At 37.0% G+C, this 19040-nt stretch overlaps 1 protein-coding gene across 1 annotated transcript; it reads left to right on the top strand.

Annotated features, from left to right (window-relative positions):
• The first annotated feature begins 4477 nt into the window (after nt 1-4477).
• Nucleotides 4478-14445, top strand: GCG (glucagon). Its single transcript, XM_084892832.1, has 6 exons — nt 4478-4590; nt 7685-7785; nt 9460-9621; nt 11317-11454; nt 13203-13343; nt 13976-14445. The coding sequence occupies exons 2-6, from the start codon at nt 7694-7696 to the stop codon at nt 13980-13982; spliced, it is 540 nt and encodes a 179-aa protein (XP_084748958.1). The 5' UTR covers nt 4478-4590; nt 7685-7693; the 3' UTR covers nt 13983-14445.
• The last annotated feature ends 4595 nt before the right edge of the window (nt 14446-19040 follow it).

Genomic DNA, 19040 nt, shown 5'->3' with positions numbered 1-19040 from the left:
ATAATATGTTAATTAGACCAGATGTCCTTCCGGAAGACCTTCTGAACGAAGTTGGGACTGTGAGCGCTGAGGCAAGCTACCACAGCTGCAAAGGCTGAGCCCCTTGCACAAATTTTATGCATTGGGCCTCTACTTGAATACAAAGCTGTTGCGGATATTTTTGTATGAGGCTTTTTGTGGATACATGTTTTCATTTCTCTTGGATAAAATGCCCCAAAGTGGAATTATTCATCAAAGTGTAGTTGTACCTTTAGCTTTAAAGTTTAACCTTTTCTCAAAATGGTTGTAAAAAGCTTTGAGGGGAGGGGGGTTAAATTGATAATTAAATTAAATGGTCAAGAAAATCAAAACACCATAACAAGTGGAATATTATTTTCAAGATGAGGAATATTATTTTCTCCTTGTTCCTGTCTAACCCACTGCTTCAAACTATAGAAAAACACTTTCCTTAGGTTTTTTTTTGTTTTTTTGGTGTGTGTGTGTGTGTGTGTGTGTGTGTGCACATGCATTCTTCTAATTTTTAAATGCAATTATGAGTAAATAAACACATTTTTCCCTTTTCATCTTCTCCTACCAAAGTTAGCCTACTATATATCCATAATGCATCTTCCTATTTTCCCTTAACAACGTATCTTGGTGTCTTTCCATATTGGTGAACAAAGAAGTTGTTCCTCATTCTTTAACTAAACACTGGACAAAGCTGCAGCAGCTGGGGGCAAGGCAGAAGCAGTTAGGGGTGATCAGGCAGGCAGGCAGAATAGTTAGGAGCAATCAGGTAGGCAGGGAGGCAAGCAGTTAGGGGCAATCGGGCAGGCAGGAGAGTGGGTAGAAACCAGCAATCCCGGATTGCAAGAGGATGCCGGGTGGGTTGAGGGACCACTCCCTCCCCTGCACCAATTTCATGCAGCAGGCCTCTAGTTTTTTATATATATGATTAATTTTCAGAATGGTGCTTTAGCATCAGGAGACCAGGGGTTACAGGTATTTATAATTTTGATACTATTGTCAAATTGTGCCTCTAATAATTTATGACATGTGTCACTTCCATCAATCTTGTCCATATTCTTGCCAACAGAGTGCACTGTGTACCTGGATCTTCACCATTCTCAAACATTTCAACCTAAGAATCCTGAACAGCTAAGAAAAACAAACATGAAAAAACCTCACAGGCTATGATTTTGTGAGGGGAGGTGCTAAGCAGGACCAGCTACATAATTTGGAGGCCAAGTACAAAATGAAACAATGGAATCCTTGTTTAAATAATTACAATTTCAAAATAGCAAGAGAACATCATTAAGGCAAGTATGGAACCCTTGTAAACATGTGTCCCCCTGCAATGGTACAGGTCATAAGCCCATAAATGCTGTCTCTGCTCCTAAGCATCATAATAAAAGCAAAAAAAAAAAATATATATATATATATATATATATATATATATATATATATATATATATATATTTGAATAAGTACCTTATTTTATCTAAAATTGTGTAAATTTTTGCACTCTACTTTATATAGTAATTATGCTTTATATTACTTATATCAAATTAAATTGACCTTTCAGGAAAGCATACTGGCTCAGAGCAGAAGGCACCTCCCTTGTAGCCTGATAGGAAAACTATAGGTGACATCTCTCAGAACTTCCCTACTTCCAGACAAGCTTTTTAACACTAGTCATATAAATACAAGGCCACTACTTTTCTTGACTCTCATCTAAATAAATTACTGCTATGATGGGAATTGGAAGCCAAGAGGAAGCTGGTGTTGGGACAGTATTGGAAGATCTATACATTCAAAATTGCACTTGATGTTGGTCTTAATGTCTCATAATGCAATGTCCATAAGAGCTTGAATTGCCCTTCTTAGAGCAGTGCCCTATATAGTGAGGCTCTTAGTGCTTCTGTATTCTCAGAATGCTTATCATCATGGTGTCCGGCACCCCAAGAAGCAGTGTTGGTGGGCTGGAGATGAAGCCAGAGGAAATTTCCTGAAAGAACTTGGGATCGTCACTTCTGAAATCACAGAAAGCAAGTGGGGTGGAGGGAAAGAGACAAGTTTCCGTGAGATATTGGGAGAGGACATTTACTGTGACGCCAGCTGTTGTGTTGGCTTCATATCTTTATACCTTATATCTTTACATCATCTGCAAAGCTCCCTTCTTAGGATGGTGCTACAAACAGGTAGTACCTGAAAAGGAAAGAAAAACAGAGACACAGAGAGAGAGAGGCAAAGCAGCATCTACCCACATTGGCAAAAGAGAAAAAGTAGAACTGAATGCCAAACAATAAACTATAGCCAATATACTCATGAGGATCAGGGCAAGAGGGAGGCACAATTTGATCGTATGTTAAATTAATTCACACTTTCATGCCATTACTGCATTTATGTTCATCCAGATGGCCCTGTGTCACTGTTCTCTGCTCTTTTGCCACCCCCTGCTGGCAGTGCCAAGGAGCAGTCCTCAGGTCAAACCGGCAGCAAGCACCAGGGCGGAGGTGAGGAAATGAAATGGTGTTTTATGCAGCTGTGCTTCACAAACCTTAATATGCATATGAATTGCCTGGGAATCTTGGTGAAATGCAGGTTCTTATTCAGTAAGTCTGAGCTTGGCCCAGAGTCTACATTTCTAGCAGGTGATTCTGGTCCACAGCCTATGCTTTGAATAGCACCATCTCCTATCATCAGAAGCCACCAGCATGAAAACCCCTTCCTGAGGTTTTCCAATTTCATGGAGAATTAGTGCCTATGGCATGTAAGTAGTTCTGTATCCAATGGTGGATCCAGTCCACAACGGAAGAGTTTAAGTTCTTTGGAAATGTTCCTCCAGTTGTATCAGTGATTTACTTCTGTACAAGTCATCAGCTTCATCACACTGCTGATGAAATTAGAAGATTGAAACCTAGTTAGAAAATGCTGTGATGGCTTTGTCACATTGAGTTAGATTTTTATTTTAGAAGGGTCGTTTAAGCCACCCTCTCATTTTATAGCTCCGGAAGCTGAAGCACAGAGAGATGTGTGACTGGACCACAGTCACACAATATGCTGACAGCAGATAGACTAAAATCTAATTACACTTACACAGTCCTCTTGCTGCCTGTCCAGTCACTTCCTATTTGTCACTTTGTCTAAAGTGATCAGACTCATATCTGCTAAATCCTATAGATCATTGAAGTCCTAAATGGCAGATGATGAAGCTCAAAAAATACATATGATGGCATGTATTGTATCTTGTCCTTTTATAAATTAGTGTCCAGCTCTCTTATCAGTAGAATTAGCGTTTAAATATCCATTAGAAGGAAAAGAAATACTAAACCCTGTCTTATTAGCATCCCCTATCTTGGGTGTTTAATCCTCATTTTGATTTATCCTTCTTCCCGACTCCAATTTATTACAATAGAACAGTTTAGGTTACAATGAATATTCTTTAAAATTTCCAAAAACAATAATAATAATAATAATAATAATTCCATATAGTGGAGATGAAAAGATTACTAATCATGTTTTAAGTGAGTGAGGTATTTATTTGGGGAGATGAAAGGATTATATTCAAAAAATTCATCAGAACTAAGTAGCAAAATGGACAGACTTGTAAGACCCTTAATTGAGGCCATCCTCAAAGAAAGGTTAGCCATAAACTAAGTAATTTCACATCCGCAGCATCAAAATTCACTTCAGAGTGAAGCATCATAACCCCCATCTTGGGTAAAAACTGCTGTTTAAAATTTTAACCCCGCTATTCTGACTTCTGTAAACATTTGCTTGCTTGAATAATAAGGCCCAAGTGACTCCATTTTGACCTCCGTTTCCAGAATAAGACCTGGAAACTCACATAAATCATCCCATTTTGCTGCCAGCCCCATTGTAGTCTTACAAAGGCTATTCTTCTGTGTCTGGGAACCAGAACCTCAAAAAATGATTCCAGTTGACGCAGTGGCTTCAGGGCCTGAAACTATAGGTAACCTCAAAAGATAGCTAACGTGGCTCAATTTGGCTTCTGTACAAACTACTTTCCCAAGGTAATTCCACATTCCAACATCTTAGCAGGATAGATGGTTTTTGCCTTTATAAGCTTGCTCCTGTCCTCACTCGGGGCTGCGAGATCTGGAGAGCTAACGCCCCCTCCTAATCGAGGGCTTTTGAATTAAAGACTCCTTGATTCGATTTTGCGACTGAAGCATCCTCTGTCCGACCAACGGGCACATCACAAGAGTTGGTCAGCAATTTTCATGCCTGACTGGTGAGTGAGAGGTGAATTTCCCAACTGTCCTTTCCATTCTCCAGGAAAGAAAAAAAAAAAAAGGCACGAGAGTAAATAAAGTTTCCTGGCCTTTGAGATCCCACCCAATGCAAGCGTAGAATGAGATGAGCAAAGTGAGTGGGCGAGTTAAATCGTTTGTAACAAGAGCCCATTATTTACAGATGAGAAATTTATATTGTCAGCGTAATATCTGTGAGGCTCACCAGCGCTGGGGAGTATATAAAAGGAGCGCGCTTTGGGGCAGCGGCACAGAGCTCAGGACCCAGCTCAGCTCCAGTTCCAGAGGGCTGGCTCTCTCTCCACCTGCTCTGCTCCGCTCCTGGTATCAGAAGGTAAGATTCCTACTGAGCGCCTGTAGGACTGTCTATTCTGATTTGGGTGCCGTTGAGTATTGTTAAGGGGATAAAGTGTTGTGAATTCAAATGTTGTTCTTTCATCTGACACTTTTCACTAACAATGCACAGGGCAGAATTGAGATGAAAAAGTGATACAAAATGTATTTACATAAACGTCAACCCAGGGAAGCTGCAAAATGAGTTGGAAAAATAATTCAATAAAAAGATATGAAGTTGAAAGAAAAGCGAAGATTCTAATCAATGCACTTGTTGTAAGAACTTAACTGCTATGAGAACTATGTGTTTAAAACAAGGGATAACATTTTAAAATATATTCATTTATTGATTTCAGAGAGGAAGGGAGAAGAAGAGAGAGATAGAAACACCAATGATGAGAATCATTGATCAGCTGCCTCCTGCATGCCCCTACTGGGGATTGAGCCCGCAACCAGGCAGGGGTAATATTTTACATATATAAATATTTTTCTTAGATTTGATTAATGTGTATATTACTTTGAACAGACGGCGCCTTTTACATTCAGCAGAAATGTGTCCATTAGAGAGGCTATAATAGCAATTGCTCCTTACCAATGAAAACTTTTCCAAAAGAGAAGAATCAACATCATCTTTCAAATATTCAATTTTTTATAAGTCTATCAAAAAACTCAAAGTCCATAAAATCAGCTGCTTGAAAATAACACAGCACATTAGGTGCATTGAACTAATCAATTATTGGAAATTCTTTGAATGGAGCTGAGTGAAACCTCCGATTAATAATTACCTACTATGTATTGAGAACCAGTAGCAATAAATAAAATGTCTAAAATGCCCACATTCTGAAATGAGATTTTAGTAAATCTCTAGAGAAACAAAATCAGATGTTCTAAAATACCTATTTAAGCCCTTGGGGACAAAGAATGGTTTTACAAAGATCCTCAGTGGAGTAAATGATCAAGTGGTGTGTTTTCCCACACATACCCAGGACCTACGAGAGGAAATGAGCTGATCAGTTTTTTAAAAGTATGTATTTGGCTTACAAAACCAATACACTTAGAGATATTATATAATGTCACCTTGCCTGTGTCTAAGAATAATCTTTCTAAAAGACTTCCTACACAGAGAAGTCTATTGTTTCCATATTTTCCCTTTAAACTTGAGTGGAAATGTGTGGTTTTTACAAACCTACACATTCTCTCCTTAGGCTATCCGAATGAGATGGAGGTGAGTAACTGGAAATTCTTCTATTATTGAATAAGATTTTGAATCCAATATAATATAAGCATTTGCATTCTCAGTAGAGGCATTCAAACAAACTTATTCTCGAAGTTTTTCACAGTTCTGTAAACTTACAAATGAATGAATGAAATTTTAAAAATCAGTTTCTCTTTCAGCAGAACTCAATTCACTGCCTATAGAGGATTTGGAACATTCACTTGTTTCCCCTCCATCAGCTCCCTCAGCAGCAGAATAGCACATGCTTTAAATCTCCCTCCATATAGAATATAATGAAGATTGTGTAAAACCTTTAGGGATTTTGCATAGAAGGAATTACTTAGAACTAACTTGTTTTTGCAACAGTGTTGTAATTCTAAAAGAAATCTTTTGCTTTTTTTTTTTTTAATTCCGGGAAGCATGAATTTATAATTAAGATGTATAATCAGAAGACACTACCTACATATACAGCAAAGTTTCCAAAGTTTGCCAACTAGATCACCCGAAGCAGAGCAAAATGCCAAATTAGTAATTTCATGTTGATGAATGAAGAAGGGTGAATATGTAATTACAATTATGTTGCTTTGTTTAAGTAACTGCTTAATCTAAAGAGACTTAATATTTCAAAGGAAAAAAAATACCACTGCTGGTATTCCAGTCTCCATGTTTTAGTGCCAAAGTTAGACAGTAAATATGGCTAGGATGTTAAAGAAAAGATTGATAGTTTGAAATGATAATATTTGTAAAATCCTTATTTCAAACCAAATGCTATTTGCTAAAAATACTCATTCACATTATTTATGGATAAACACAATCAAACTTGGATTGAAATCCCCACTTCTCACGGAAACATGGTGGGACCTGAGTAGCAGAGAGAAGTCCATGACAAATGCTGGACTTGAGGTTTCTATTTAAAAATAGAGGAGCTTTCCCCGTGGGGATCTTCTGCCCCAAATTCGTTTTCATTCCCACTTTGCACATGGCATCATCACGCCCATGGCATCCTGTGGCTTCATGGGGCATCTGCTTGCGGTACAAGGACAAGGGACCAGGTGTATCTCGCAACTAGGCCTAGGGTGTCACAAGCTGTGAGTGACATGTCCTGGACTAAGTCCAATTATAAAACAACCTGGGGACTTCCGAGACTTCAGAAACAGACATTCATTTTCATTATGACAGTGATCTCTTGAGTTTCTTACTTGTGATTGTTCAAGTTGCCAGAAGCATTAGTGCTTGTTGCAAATTGCTTGTCTTTAAAACAATTTTTTCCCCCTTTAATTTAGAACAGGTCAAAGCACCCTAAAATACCTCAAATCTGTTGGCCGCTTTATAATTACAAAGTCTAGACCAAGTTACACTATTTAAAATATAAATGAATAATACATCTGAACCGACAGCTGGTATGCCAAGTTGTAGCCCGAGGCTGCTTTAAGATGGTTGAAATGCAGTATAATGTAAATGCTTGGGAGTGAAGGACTATTAATTGAAAGCCAGACTGATAGTGAAGGGAATGGCATTATGGATAAGGTGACATTCAGGCTAACCATATGTAGCATATCATCTACATTGGGTATCTTAAATGTTTATCATAGACATTTTTAATTCCAAATCTGGAAATGAGCCTTCTAATAATTAAGAGAAGTGTCCTACATTAATGAAAAACCTTAAAGGTGGTACACATTTTTTAAATCCTTTTTTTTTTTTTTTGCCACCAAAAAAAAAATCTGAGGGAAAATATAATCTACTTTTTAAAATATACTCAAAATAAAATGGATTTTCTTTTTATTTAAACATTTACTTCATCATAGTTAAATTAATTGAGCCTGACGTGTTTAAATATGGTTGCCTTTCTCCCTCCCTTGTCTCTGCGCACCAACAGGCAGCAAAAATGAAAAGCATTTACTTTGTGGCTGGATTATTTGTGATGCTGGTCCAAGGCAGCTGGCAACGCTCCCTTCAGGACACGGAGGAGAAGGCCAGGTATTCAACTTTAGACTTGAACTCACATAGCACGATGGTTATAATACAGCCCGTGAAAATCATGATTTGTGAAGTGGTCTCAGTAACTGAGCGTAAATACTCTGTACAATTTTAAAAAGTTTAAAATATCATTGTGATAAAGTTGTTTCTGGAGTATAGATCAGAGTATGTTGTTTCACAACCAAAGGAGTAGGCTATGTTGGAAAATGTGTTACATGGGAAATTATAGCTTGTTGAAATCTTCAGCTGATCCTATCTATCCATTCATTACTCACACACTGCATAGTAGATTATTTTAATTATTCACACCAACTTTCTCTTTTTTTATTCCTTTTTTAAAAAAAATAACACTGTTTCTTACTAATTGTAAAAGTCATACATGTTCATGATACAAAATATGCAAAAAATATTATGTATGTACTGAAAATAGAATATATCTCAGATCATTATACAGCTTCATATTATGCTTTTTATCTTAGCATTGTATTGTTAGCTCTTTTGTATAGCATTACAAATATCAAATGTATGATATTTAATAGCTGCATACTAGTTCATCTCATAAATGTACAATATTTATTTAGCTATTCCTCCTCTATTGAACACTTGAGTTCTTTACATTCTCCCACAAAGAATGCTGCAAATAACTTTTCTCCCTACATTTTTTACTCTTTCCTGAGGCTAGATTTTTGGTACTAAAATTACTGTGTCAAAGAGTTTGAATAAGTTTAAGTCTTTTATAATATCTTGCCAGCTTGCTTTCCAGAAAAGTCATACACATGCACACTCTCATCAGCCTTATAGAAATACTCCTTTCATAATACCCTCCCCCAAATTTAATCTTTGCTGTTTTGACCTGTGAGAATAATATATCAATTCTATTTCTGAGTATTAATTCTATTGAATATTTCTCCATATTTGCCATGGCAAACAACTGTTGATTACTGGCATGTGGATTACCCACTACACAGTTTAAAATTAGCAAGTGGGCTTTTCTTGGCATTCTTTAAATTTTAACTGTCTTTCTCTTTCATAATCAGCTATCATGTAATCAGGTAATGGAACTACATTTTTATATTAACACATACAAACAAAATTCAGAACACAGATCAGCTGCCTTTGGGATTCTTCACTCTTAAAATAGTCAGTCATTGCTCTCTTTTACTAGCAGAATCATAAGTACATTAATTACTTTTAAAAACTATTTATTTAATCTCATTTCAGTAAAGAGGAAGCCAGTTAAAAATCTGCTACCAGGCTGAAACTGGTTTGGCTCAGTGGATAGAGCTACCAGTCAGTCTGTGGACTGAAGGGTCCCGGGTTCAATTCTGGTCAAGGGCATGTAATTGATTGTGGGCACATCCCCGGTAGGGGATGTGCAGGGGGCAGCTGGTCAATGTTTCTCTCCCATCGATGTTTCTAGATTTCTATCCCTCTCCCTTCCTCTCTGTTAAAAATCAACTTTAATCTGCTACCAGGATTCATAATCAGAGTGTATTCAACTCTAATATAAAGCTCTGAGATTCCCATGGCAAACAAAGTGTCTCTCATATCAACTGAAATGCTCAAGGCACCTGCCTTTCAATTTCATGTGGCCTTGTGTTCTGTAGAGAAGATGCTTCTTGAGTGAGTCCACTCGAGGAGAGACTAAGTTGCTCCGACCACTGTTCTTCACAGCTCCTTCCCAGCTTCCCATGCAGACCCGCTCAATGATCCCGATCAGATGAATGAAGACAAGCGCCACTCCCAGGGCACATTCACCAGCGACTACAGCAAGTATCTGGACTCCAGGCGTGCCCAAGATTTCGTGGAGTGGTTGATGAACACCAAGAGGAACAAGTGAGAGTCTAAACTTAGCTCCAAATTTGCACACAAATGTATTACTTAAATATGTCTAAAGTATCTCCTGACTTTCATTATGTTATCATGCTCATCAAATAGGGTGGATAAGCTCTTTCAACTTTGATGATTTCAGGGTTGGAGATGCTATCCTTCATACTATGCCTCTGAAAGTTCCACGTTTCACCCTGCAAATGCCTTACCCACCCTGTAATAAAACGTAGATTTAAAATTATTTTCCCCACTGTGGTCTTAGCAATATTTACTCTCTTACCCATTTTCTATTAAAATTGAAAGCTGTCACTTTTAGACCTGAAAAGTTAGGAATCTATTTTTTGACCAAAAGATAAGAGCAAATTCAACATTCCCTTGTAGGGTTCAAACTCACGACTGTGATCACATTTAAAGTAACCCCTAGCCAAGTTAATCATGGTAAGGAATGGAAACAGATGCAGTCGTTTTCTTGTAGCATACAATCCAAGATACACATTTAAAATCATAGCCTAGCCGCACCGCATAAAGAGAGAAGAAGGCCAATGAGAGCACAAGCCCTTCGTAAGGCATACATTTTAATGTTGGATTTTCGTTGACAGTGTTGGGTTTTACGAGGCATGTAGGCTACTGAAGGAAATCTTCCACGAAGGTTTCACGGAGATGGTGGAATTTCACAATTTCTTTGGAGAGTGGCCCACAGGGGAAGGGGATGTGCATACAAAGTAGCTGAAGGAATCTAAATATCAGGATAAGGACATAGATTTGCTGAGAGAGAGAGAGAAAGAGAGAGAAAGAGAGAGAGAGAGAGAGAGAGAGAGAGAGAGAGAGAGAGAGAGAGAGAGAGAGAGAGAGGGAGGGAGAGAATATGAGAGAATGAGAGAATGAATGAATGAATTCGGGTCAGCAAGAAGAATTGGAGAGACAGAGTGGTTTACCAAAAGTTCTTAAAGTGGAGAGCGTAACAGGAAAGATGGTGGTCATGGTCAGAGCAGACATTGGAAGAAGTCCCTGTTAGTGATACAGACATGACCATTGGTGACAGAAGAGAAATCCCAAATCTGGAGGAAAAAAAAATTATCCTCATTTCTGGAAAGGAATGCTACAATTTGGCAATCTAATATAAAATAATCCTAACTCTCAGGTAATTTCTGTTATGTGTTTAAGATGAAACCTTTCAGGGGTAATAGATGCAGGAGGGCAGCTGGTCAACCACCTGCACAGATCACATTTGGGGATGATATGGAGTCATCATATTAGCTTCTTCACTGCTGTCCCATCACATTTTTCCTTTCATCCATTATCATGTGGTCCTGTTGAGGACATTTTGAGATGGTCCTTAGCTTTCCTTTACTCATTTAACTATTTAACTATGTCTGACCCCGGAAGTATTAATAACAAACGGCTGCTTGTTTGCAAGCTGCAAAGCACAGTGGATACACTGAGGCTGCAGTAAATGCAACAGTAATAATCAGTGGCACAGATAATCAGAAGAGGTGAAAATGGGTTTTATTTGCTATTACCTTAATTGCTATTATCAACCGTCAGTTCAGATAATTCATGTAGTTTCAAGACGAGTCTCCTAACGACCCTCATCTCCTAAATCTCCCTAAGCCTCTTCAACCCCAAGCTGCCACTACTTATAGGTGAGAACCATATTGCTAAAGAGACAGATCTTCAATGTAACGTTCACATTTCTTTTAGGAATAACATTGCCAAACGTCATGATGAATTTGAGAGACATGCTGAAGGGACCTTTACCAGTGACTTAAGTACTTATTTGGAAGACCAAGCTGTCAGGGAATTCATTGCTTGGCTGGTGAAAGGCCGAGATAGGAAAGAGTAAGTCTGTACACTCTTATTTAACTTTATTTATTTATTTTTTTTGCTTGATGTTGAAAACTTACACTACAGTTATCTATTTATGGATTTTAGTTATAGAAGCAATTAATATAGTCTCGCAAAGTAAGGACTCTTATTGGTGGGAGACAATCAACAAGAATTTAATATGTTTTATCTGTAGTAGCAAGTATTAATAATAGAGTCAAACAGGTGGTATTTTTATCCCACATTAGAATTGTGTTATAATTAGGCTATTAATTTGTCAATTGAAGACACTTTTGAGAATAGGGTGCTATTGAGAACTCTATTAGGATGATAAGCTTAAACTAGAAAACTAGGGATAAGGAAAAAAAGAAACAATGCTGAAAACTTAAAGTTTGACTTTAGGTATTTACATATAGGATCAACATATATTTGTGCTCCTGTTTAGCTAATCCTACATAATAAAAGCCTAATATGCAAATCAACTGAACAGTAGAACCACTGGTGGAATGTCAGGTCGCTATGATGTGTACTGACCACAGGGGGCAGATGGTCAGTGCAGGAGCTGCCCCCAGCCCACAGGCCCCAGGCCAGCCAAGGTGGGTGCCAGCGGGGGCTCCCCAATTGCCCTGCTGGTCACCCTGCAGAGGGAAGCGACCAGTGGTGGCAGTGGGGATGGGGCTGGCTGGGGAGTGGGGCCAGCAAGTGGGCAGCACCAGGCCGGCCAAAGCAGGTGTCAGTAACACACACACACCCCCCCCCCATCATCTGACCTGTTGCCCCACAAATTGGCTCTGATTTCTGGCCAAGCCTAGGGACCCTACCCAGGCATGAATTTCGTGCATCAGGCCTCTAGTAATCTGATAAAGACTGAAAGGTATTAAACTTACTACGTTTAATAAAATGACATTCAAAATATAAATATGTGCAAACATCCATATGTTTAACGACATCCCCATTTCTTATGGGACTGTCATATAAATAGCCATTAAAGTTTCACAGCTGAAAATGAAACTAAGCCCATTAGGTACCTTCTTGGATCTTACCACAACCAAACAGACCTTGGAACCATCTCATTTTCTCTTGGTCATTTTGATTGACATTTGAATTGAATGAGAAGCAGAAAATTCATGTTCAACTCAATTTTTTGTGAGATTTAAAACAAGCTTACTGAGATTTGGAGAAATCTTAAAACAAAAGGGATCGTGTTACAATTTAGCTAATAACCTGATATTGTCACTGCTTTTTAAAACATTGATGACCCAATTTACAAAATCGATGGTAAAATAGTCACTTATACTTGAGGATATTTTATAATATTTTAAAGGGCACCAAAAAAAATGTTGCTAATTAAACTAACAAAAAAAGAAAATCTAATATAAGTTAAAGTTTAAACCCTTAATACTGCACTTTGCAACGCTGTTCTGATAACCACTAGTTTTACATTTTTCTGAATTTTAAACAAAGTAATAATCTCAATAATAACCTCTGTGTCGCCAATATATTAAAATCTTTGGAGCAGCTGGACCACTGCAGAAAGCATGAAGTTACACAGGCTGGGTTTCACATCCCTGCTCTGCTCTTTCCTACCTCCAGACTTTCCATTCATGTTAGCTCCAGTTCATGCAGGTTCCTATAGTCGGCCCTCTGTAAATATAACATCCTGTTTTCTCAATGACCCTCACATGTTACCAGTGATATGCAATCAGTAAACAATTATTTAAAGCATTTAACCAAATACCGATTTTTATCCCCCTTTTCTTCAGCTTCCCAGAAGGCACCATTGCTGAAGAGCTCCGCCGCAGACATGCTGAAGGCTCTTTCTCTGATGAGATGAACACAGTTCTTGATAATCTTGCCGCCCGGGACTTTATAAACTGGCTGCTCCAAAACAAAATTACTGACAGGTGATTTCATTTTAGTGCATTCTTAAAGCCATCAAAACTTCCATCAATTGTATCATACAGCTACATGTTGTTCCTTGTGTGGGGAAGAGAGTCTTTACTCTCTTGGTAGATAAGCAAAAGTATGACTCATTTAAGAATACATCATTGTATTTGTTTTAGTTAATTACACTTTTACTCATTCACCCACTTACTCCAAAAACATTTCCTGAGTGTCAATTAAGGGACAGGGCATTAGGAACACAGATAAGAATAAGAAATGGAAATATACGACATTCACATGATAATGTGACATTCTATATTACTCTGTATTTTGAATTTTTAGCACAAATAAATTTGGTATTACATACTTAATATAATAAGGAAAGTAATAAAAATCTAACCACCAAAAGTAACCACTTACCTTGGTGGGTTATAATGGCTATTTATATACTTTATATTTCTTGATCAGGGAACTTTAGGATGTCATCTTTGAATATTTGAAAAGTTCAAAAGGCTAAGAGATTCATAAGACAAAAAGATTAATAAATAACTTTTTATCAAAATAAATCTTTAAAATATTTCCCAGATAATTTAACTACATCAACTGAGTATGATAGCTCTGTTATATGACTGTCTTTTTCTTTTATCTTTAGGAAGTAAGTATGTCACTACTCAAGATCATCTTCATAACGTCACCTACCAGCCACATGGGATGTTTGAAATTTTAAGTTCTGTGAAATGTAAGAGGTGTATTCTGAAGCCATGTTGTTTTGCATGCCAATGAATAGATTGTATTTTAAGGCTGTGTTGCCAAAAGAGTATAAATGGAATAAACTATTGTCAAACGATTGCTAAAATGTCAGCTTTAAAAAATCTCTTGTTTTCTTCTTATTTTGGATGAAGTACCCTAACCTGCTTATACTTAGCAATGAAATTGCTTTTCTATGATATGATTTGTACATATAACTTATTCCAATCACAGCCTCTTTGCATTAAAATAAGGATTGGGCTGGTAGCCAGAGTGGTGAAACTGGAAAGAAAACTTTCTTCTTGAAACTTTTGTCATAAAAATGCTCAGCTTTCAATATATCAAAGACATACTTAAATAAAATCTTCAAGCTTCTTTACTATTGTCTGTTTTCTCTTCTTCATGCCCCCACTCCTTCCAAACATCTCTTCTTCCTGAGCCTGAAGTCCACAACCCAACTCTGGTACCCAGGCAATGCTTCATGTTGTTAACATTCTGAGCCAATATTGGAAACACATGATGTTTTATATAAATCAATTGTTTTCTGGCTTCTCTTGTAAGATTAGGACATCAGACAACATTAGACCCACAAAACAAAACTCTTCTGGAGAGAAATACCAGCTGCCTCCTTTTGAAGAGTCACAGCTCATTATTGTGCCCCCTACACACACACACACACACACACACACACACACACACACACTGCACACTTATATGCACTCAAATACCCATGCCCATGTAATGTACACAGTAGGCACTTTCCCCTGGCCCACTTTACTTATGCATCTCACTTACCTGGCACCTGCTGACATTTAAGTAACTGTCATGCCCTATACCTTATCTCCCCATCCTGCATTGTCCAGTATCTTGGGCCAGTCTGCTGTCATTGCCAGGCCAAACACTTTTGTTTCTTATATACAGCATTGCCAATGCCTTTCCTCTCTTTTTTATTGAAATACTAGAAGCCCAATGCATAAAATTTGTGCAAGGATCTCAGCCCCTCCTACTTCTACTCCCTCCGTGGTGGCTGCCTCGGGCCCCATCTGCTGTGGCTTTATCCGGAAGGTCATCCAGAATGACATCCAGTCTAATTAGCATATTAAGCTTTTATTATTAGAAATAATCAACATACAACATTGTGTAAGTTTAAATTGTACAATGACCAAATTTTATACATTTATTTATTGTAATATGATTACCACCTTAGTTTTAGCAAACCTTCTTATCAAGTCACATAATGATTTTTTCTTAAGGGCATGAGAACTTTTAAGATATAGTCTAGCAAATTGTAAGTAAATAATAGAGTATTGTGGATTTTAATCGCTATGCTCTGCATTGGATGGCAGAATTTACTCATCTTCCAGTTGCAAGTTTGTACCCTTTGAGAATGTTTCCCCAATTCCCCCACCTCTAGGCCCTGGTAATCACCATTCCACTCTCTGTGTCTATGCATTTGCCTTTTTAGATTTCACATATAAGTGATATTATACAATATTTGTTATTCTTTGTCTGGCTTAGCTCACTAAGCATAATATCCTCAAAGTTCATTCACAGTGTTGATAAATGGCAGAATTTCCTTCTTTCTCAGGGCTGAGCTGACAGAGTAAACTGACAGGAAAATCAATAAGATCTGATAAACTCAATCAACTAAATACACTTAACATTTATAGTATATTGCACCTAGGAATAATAAAATTAATATTTTAAGTACACTTTAAATATTTACCAAGATTGACTTATGCTGGATCAAAAATCTTCAATAAATTTCAATGACTGAAATTATTTAGAGTATGATCTTTGACCCAGTGGAATTAAGCTAAAAATTAAAATTAAAAAAAAATATCTTACATATTCACAACTGCTTGAAACTAGGCAATCACGTCTATATAACCCATAGGTCAAAGAAGAGATCATAGTAAAATAAAATTTAATATTTTTGAATTCTATGATAATGAAGATATAATAAATACAAACTGGAGATACAACTAAAGCAGTGCTTATGGGTATAAGATAGCTTTGAATACATTTCTTAGGAAAGAAAAAATTAGAAAAACAATAGCTTAACTTTTTTCCCCTCAAAAAACTGGAGAGAGAAAAAATCAACTCTCAAAAAGTAAACAAGAGGAAATGAAAGAGATAAGAGTAAATAATGAAATACACAAAAACGGGCAATAAAAATGAAGAAAGCCAAAAGTTAATTATTTGACCAGATTAGTAAAATCGATAAGTTCATAGCAAGACTAGGCAAGAAAAAAAAAAGAGAGAGAGAAAGTTACCAGTATCATATATAATAAAAGCATAATATGCAAATCGACCAAAAGAACAGCAGAATGACCAGTCAGCAGGGAGCAGGGCCAGTGAGCAGGCTGTGCCAGGCCAGCCAAGGTGCATGCCAGCGGGCAGAGGAAGGGAACAGCCTTGTGGGCAGGGGCAGCAACCAGCAGCGACCAAGGGGCAATAGGGGGGCCAGCACCATTCTCTGATAGGCCCATCTGGTCACTTCCTGCAGAGGGAGGCCAGGCAGCAATGGCCGGGTGATGGGACAGCATTATCCTCTGATTGTCTGTCCCATCACCTCCACAGAGTGAGGCCATATATCAGTTAGGACATCCCCTGAGGACTCCCGGACTGTGAGAGGGCTCAGGCTGGACTGAGGGGACCCCCCTGCCCCCGCATCTCATTGCACAAATTTTCATGCACTGGGCCTCTAGTCTATAATAAAAGGAGAAAATTCTAAAGATTTTACAGACAATAAAAGAATAATAAGAATATAGAGGGGTGGACAAAAGTAGGTTTACAGTTGTTCATACGGGAAAAAATATATGTGGATTATGATTATTACAATAGCTTTATTAACTTTGTGTTTAGCATATTCATAAACTATAAACCTACTTTTGCCCACCTCTGTATAAAAGTGTATGCAATTAGATGAACAAACTCTTTTAAAATATTACTAAAATAGACACAAATACTACAGTTGATCTTAGCCAAAAGACACAAATAATAGGAAAATCTTAATAGTCCTCTTTGTACTCTAAACGTTGAATGTGTTATTTTTTAAAATTTTCCAGAAAGAACTTCAGGCCCAGATGGTTTAACAGGTGAATTATTCTAAACATTTAAGGAAGAAAAGACACCAACATTACATAAACTCTTCAAAATAAGGGAAAAATAAGGAATATTTCCCAGCTCATTTTATGAGGCCAGAATAATATTGATACAAAAATCTAACAAAGATTTTATAGAAAAGGAAAAGACCAATGTGATTAATGAACAGAGGTGAAAAATCCTATACAAAATATTAATAATCAAATCTAGCAATATATAAGAAAAATATAACAATACAAACATGGTGCATTCTAAGAATTTCTGGGTAGTTTATCATGTTTTGCAAATCAATGTAATTCACAACACTAACAGAAATAAACAGGAGAAAATTAATATGCTTGTTTCAGTAAATGTAGCAAACACACCTGATGAAATTCAAGATCTATTAACATTTTGTTAAACCTCAGAAAATAATAATAAAGTTAAAATCTTTACTACTTTAGGTAGAAAAATATAATTTTAGGAATAAATTATCAAAATTAGGACTTTATAAAAAGTAATAAAATAGAACAGCATTAGCCAGCCTAAGCAAAGAATAAAAGTAAACAATACAGGGCTTAGCAAAGTTACAGTTGTGAGTACACAAAACACGGAGCTTATTCATGTATTATTATTTCTTAATTATAGCATTATTTATTTGTATTACATCTACTTTTCTCAGCCTTATATATAAAATAAAATTAATTTGGAAATAACCATTGAAACAGGTGAATTAAAAGAAATTTGAGACTGCTGAAAGTGCTGAACAAAAATCTAACAGATATGGATACAACTTTTAATGAAACTTTTAAAAATTTTTACTAGTAGAGACAAAAAAGCTTAAACAAACTGATTTCCATAAAAGAAGTATTCAAAGGTATTAAAGAACCAACTCATAAAATGGTATAAATCCAGATGGTTTCACATGGAACATCTATCAAACTTTCAAAGAGTGAGTAAATAACATGCTTCATAAATTATTCCAGAGGCTGGGGGAAATAAGGAGAAGAATGACCTAATTCTTTTAATAAACTGAGTATAACATTGAAACCTACACTTGAATAAGCTAGAGGAAACAAAAAGTAAAGTATGGGCTAATCTCACTTATAAATCTTGATTTTGAAATCCTAAAAAAATAATCAGCAAATAGAATTCAACAACATATTAAAAATATTAATACACCATGACCCAGTGTAATTTATTCCAAATTACCAAGGGTGTTTCAATATTAGGAAATTTATTGATGTAATTATATCATATTAAGACATCTAAAATTTTATTTTATTGTTATCTCCACACATGCTGCATTGCTGGAAAATAAATAAGTTTCACTCTAAAAGAGATGTTGACAGGAAGCCGGGAAGGCTGGTCAACAACCTTAATTGCTCTAATCTTTAGTTGAGACATTGTTAGCCAAAGCAGCCTCCACCTTGTTTGTCCTGTGTAAGTTTCTGTTATTTCCTGCCTAAGGGCTCCATATAAATTTCTGTTTATGTTGCCTAAGATGTTTTCCCCAAAGCCTCAATAAAAGGGGATGGCAGGGCCAGAGCAGGAGTAGTTCTCCCACTAGATTTGGACTACCGCCTGGCCCCCCATATCGCCAAGTTGAATTTCTTCAAGTCTCAAGTCTCTTCATTTGTGTGCGGCCCTTCTCCAGAACCTGAACCCTGAATTGGAACTCTTTGTACGTGGGCCATGAAAGAGATTCCTATACTGCATATACTGTACAGATATGTATAATTATATATGACACCCAATGTCATTGATAGTTCTGTGCCTTTAAGCGGGGGGGGGGGGGGGGGGGGGGAAATACAATGAAACTAATTTTACTGTAGGCTAATTGATACAAACAAGAGTTAAGTTCCTGTGGCATCTCATCAATG

The sequence above is a fragment of the Pipistrellus hanaki genome (assembly GCF_964339955.1).
Source record: "Pipistrellus hanaki genome assembly, chromosome: 8".
Lineage (NCBI taxonomy): Eukaryota > Metazoa > Chordata > Mammalia > Chiroptera > Vespertilionidae > Pipistrellus > Pipistrellus hanaki.
The sequence above is the reverse complement of the archived record's forward strand: the minus strand, read 5'-3'. Positions and strand labels throughout refer to the sequence as shown.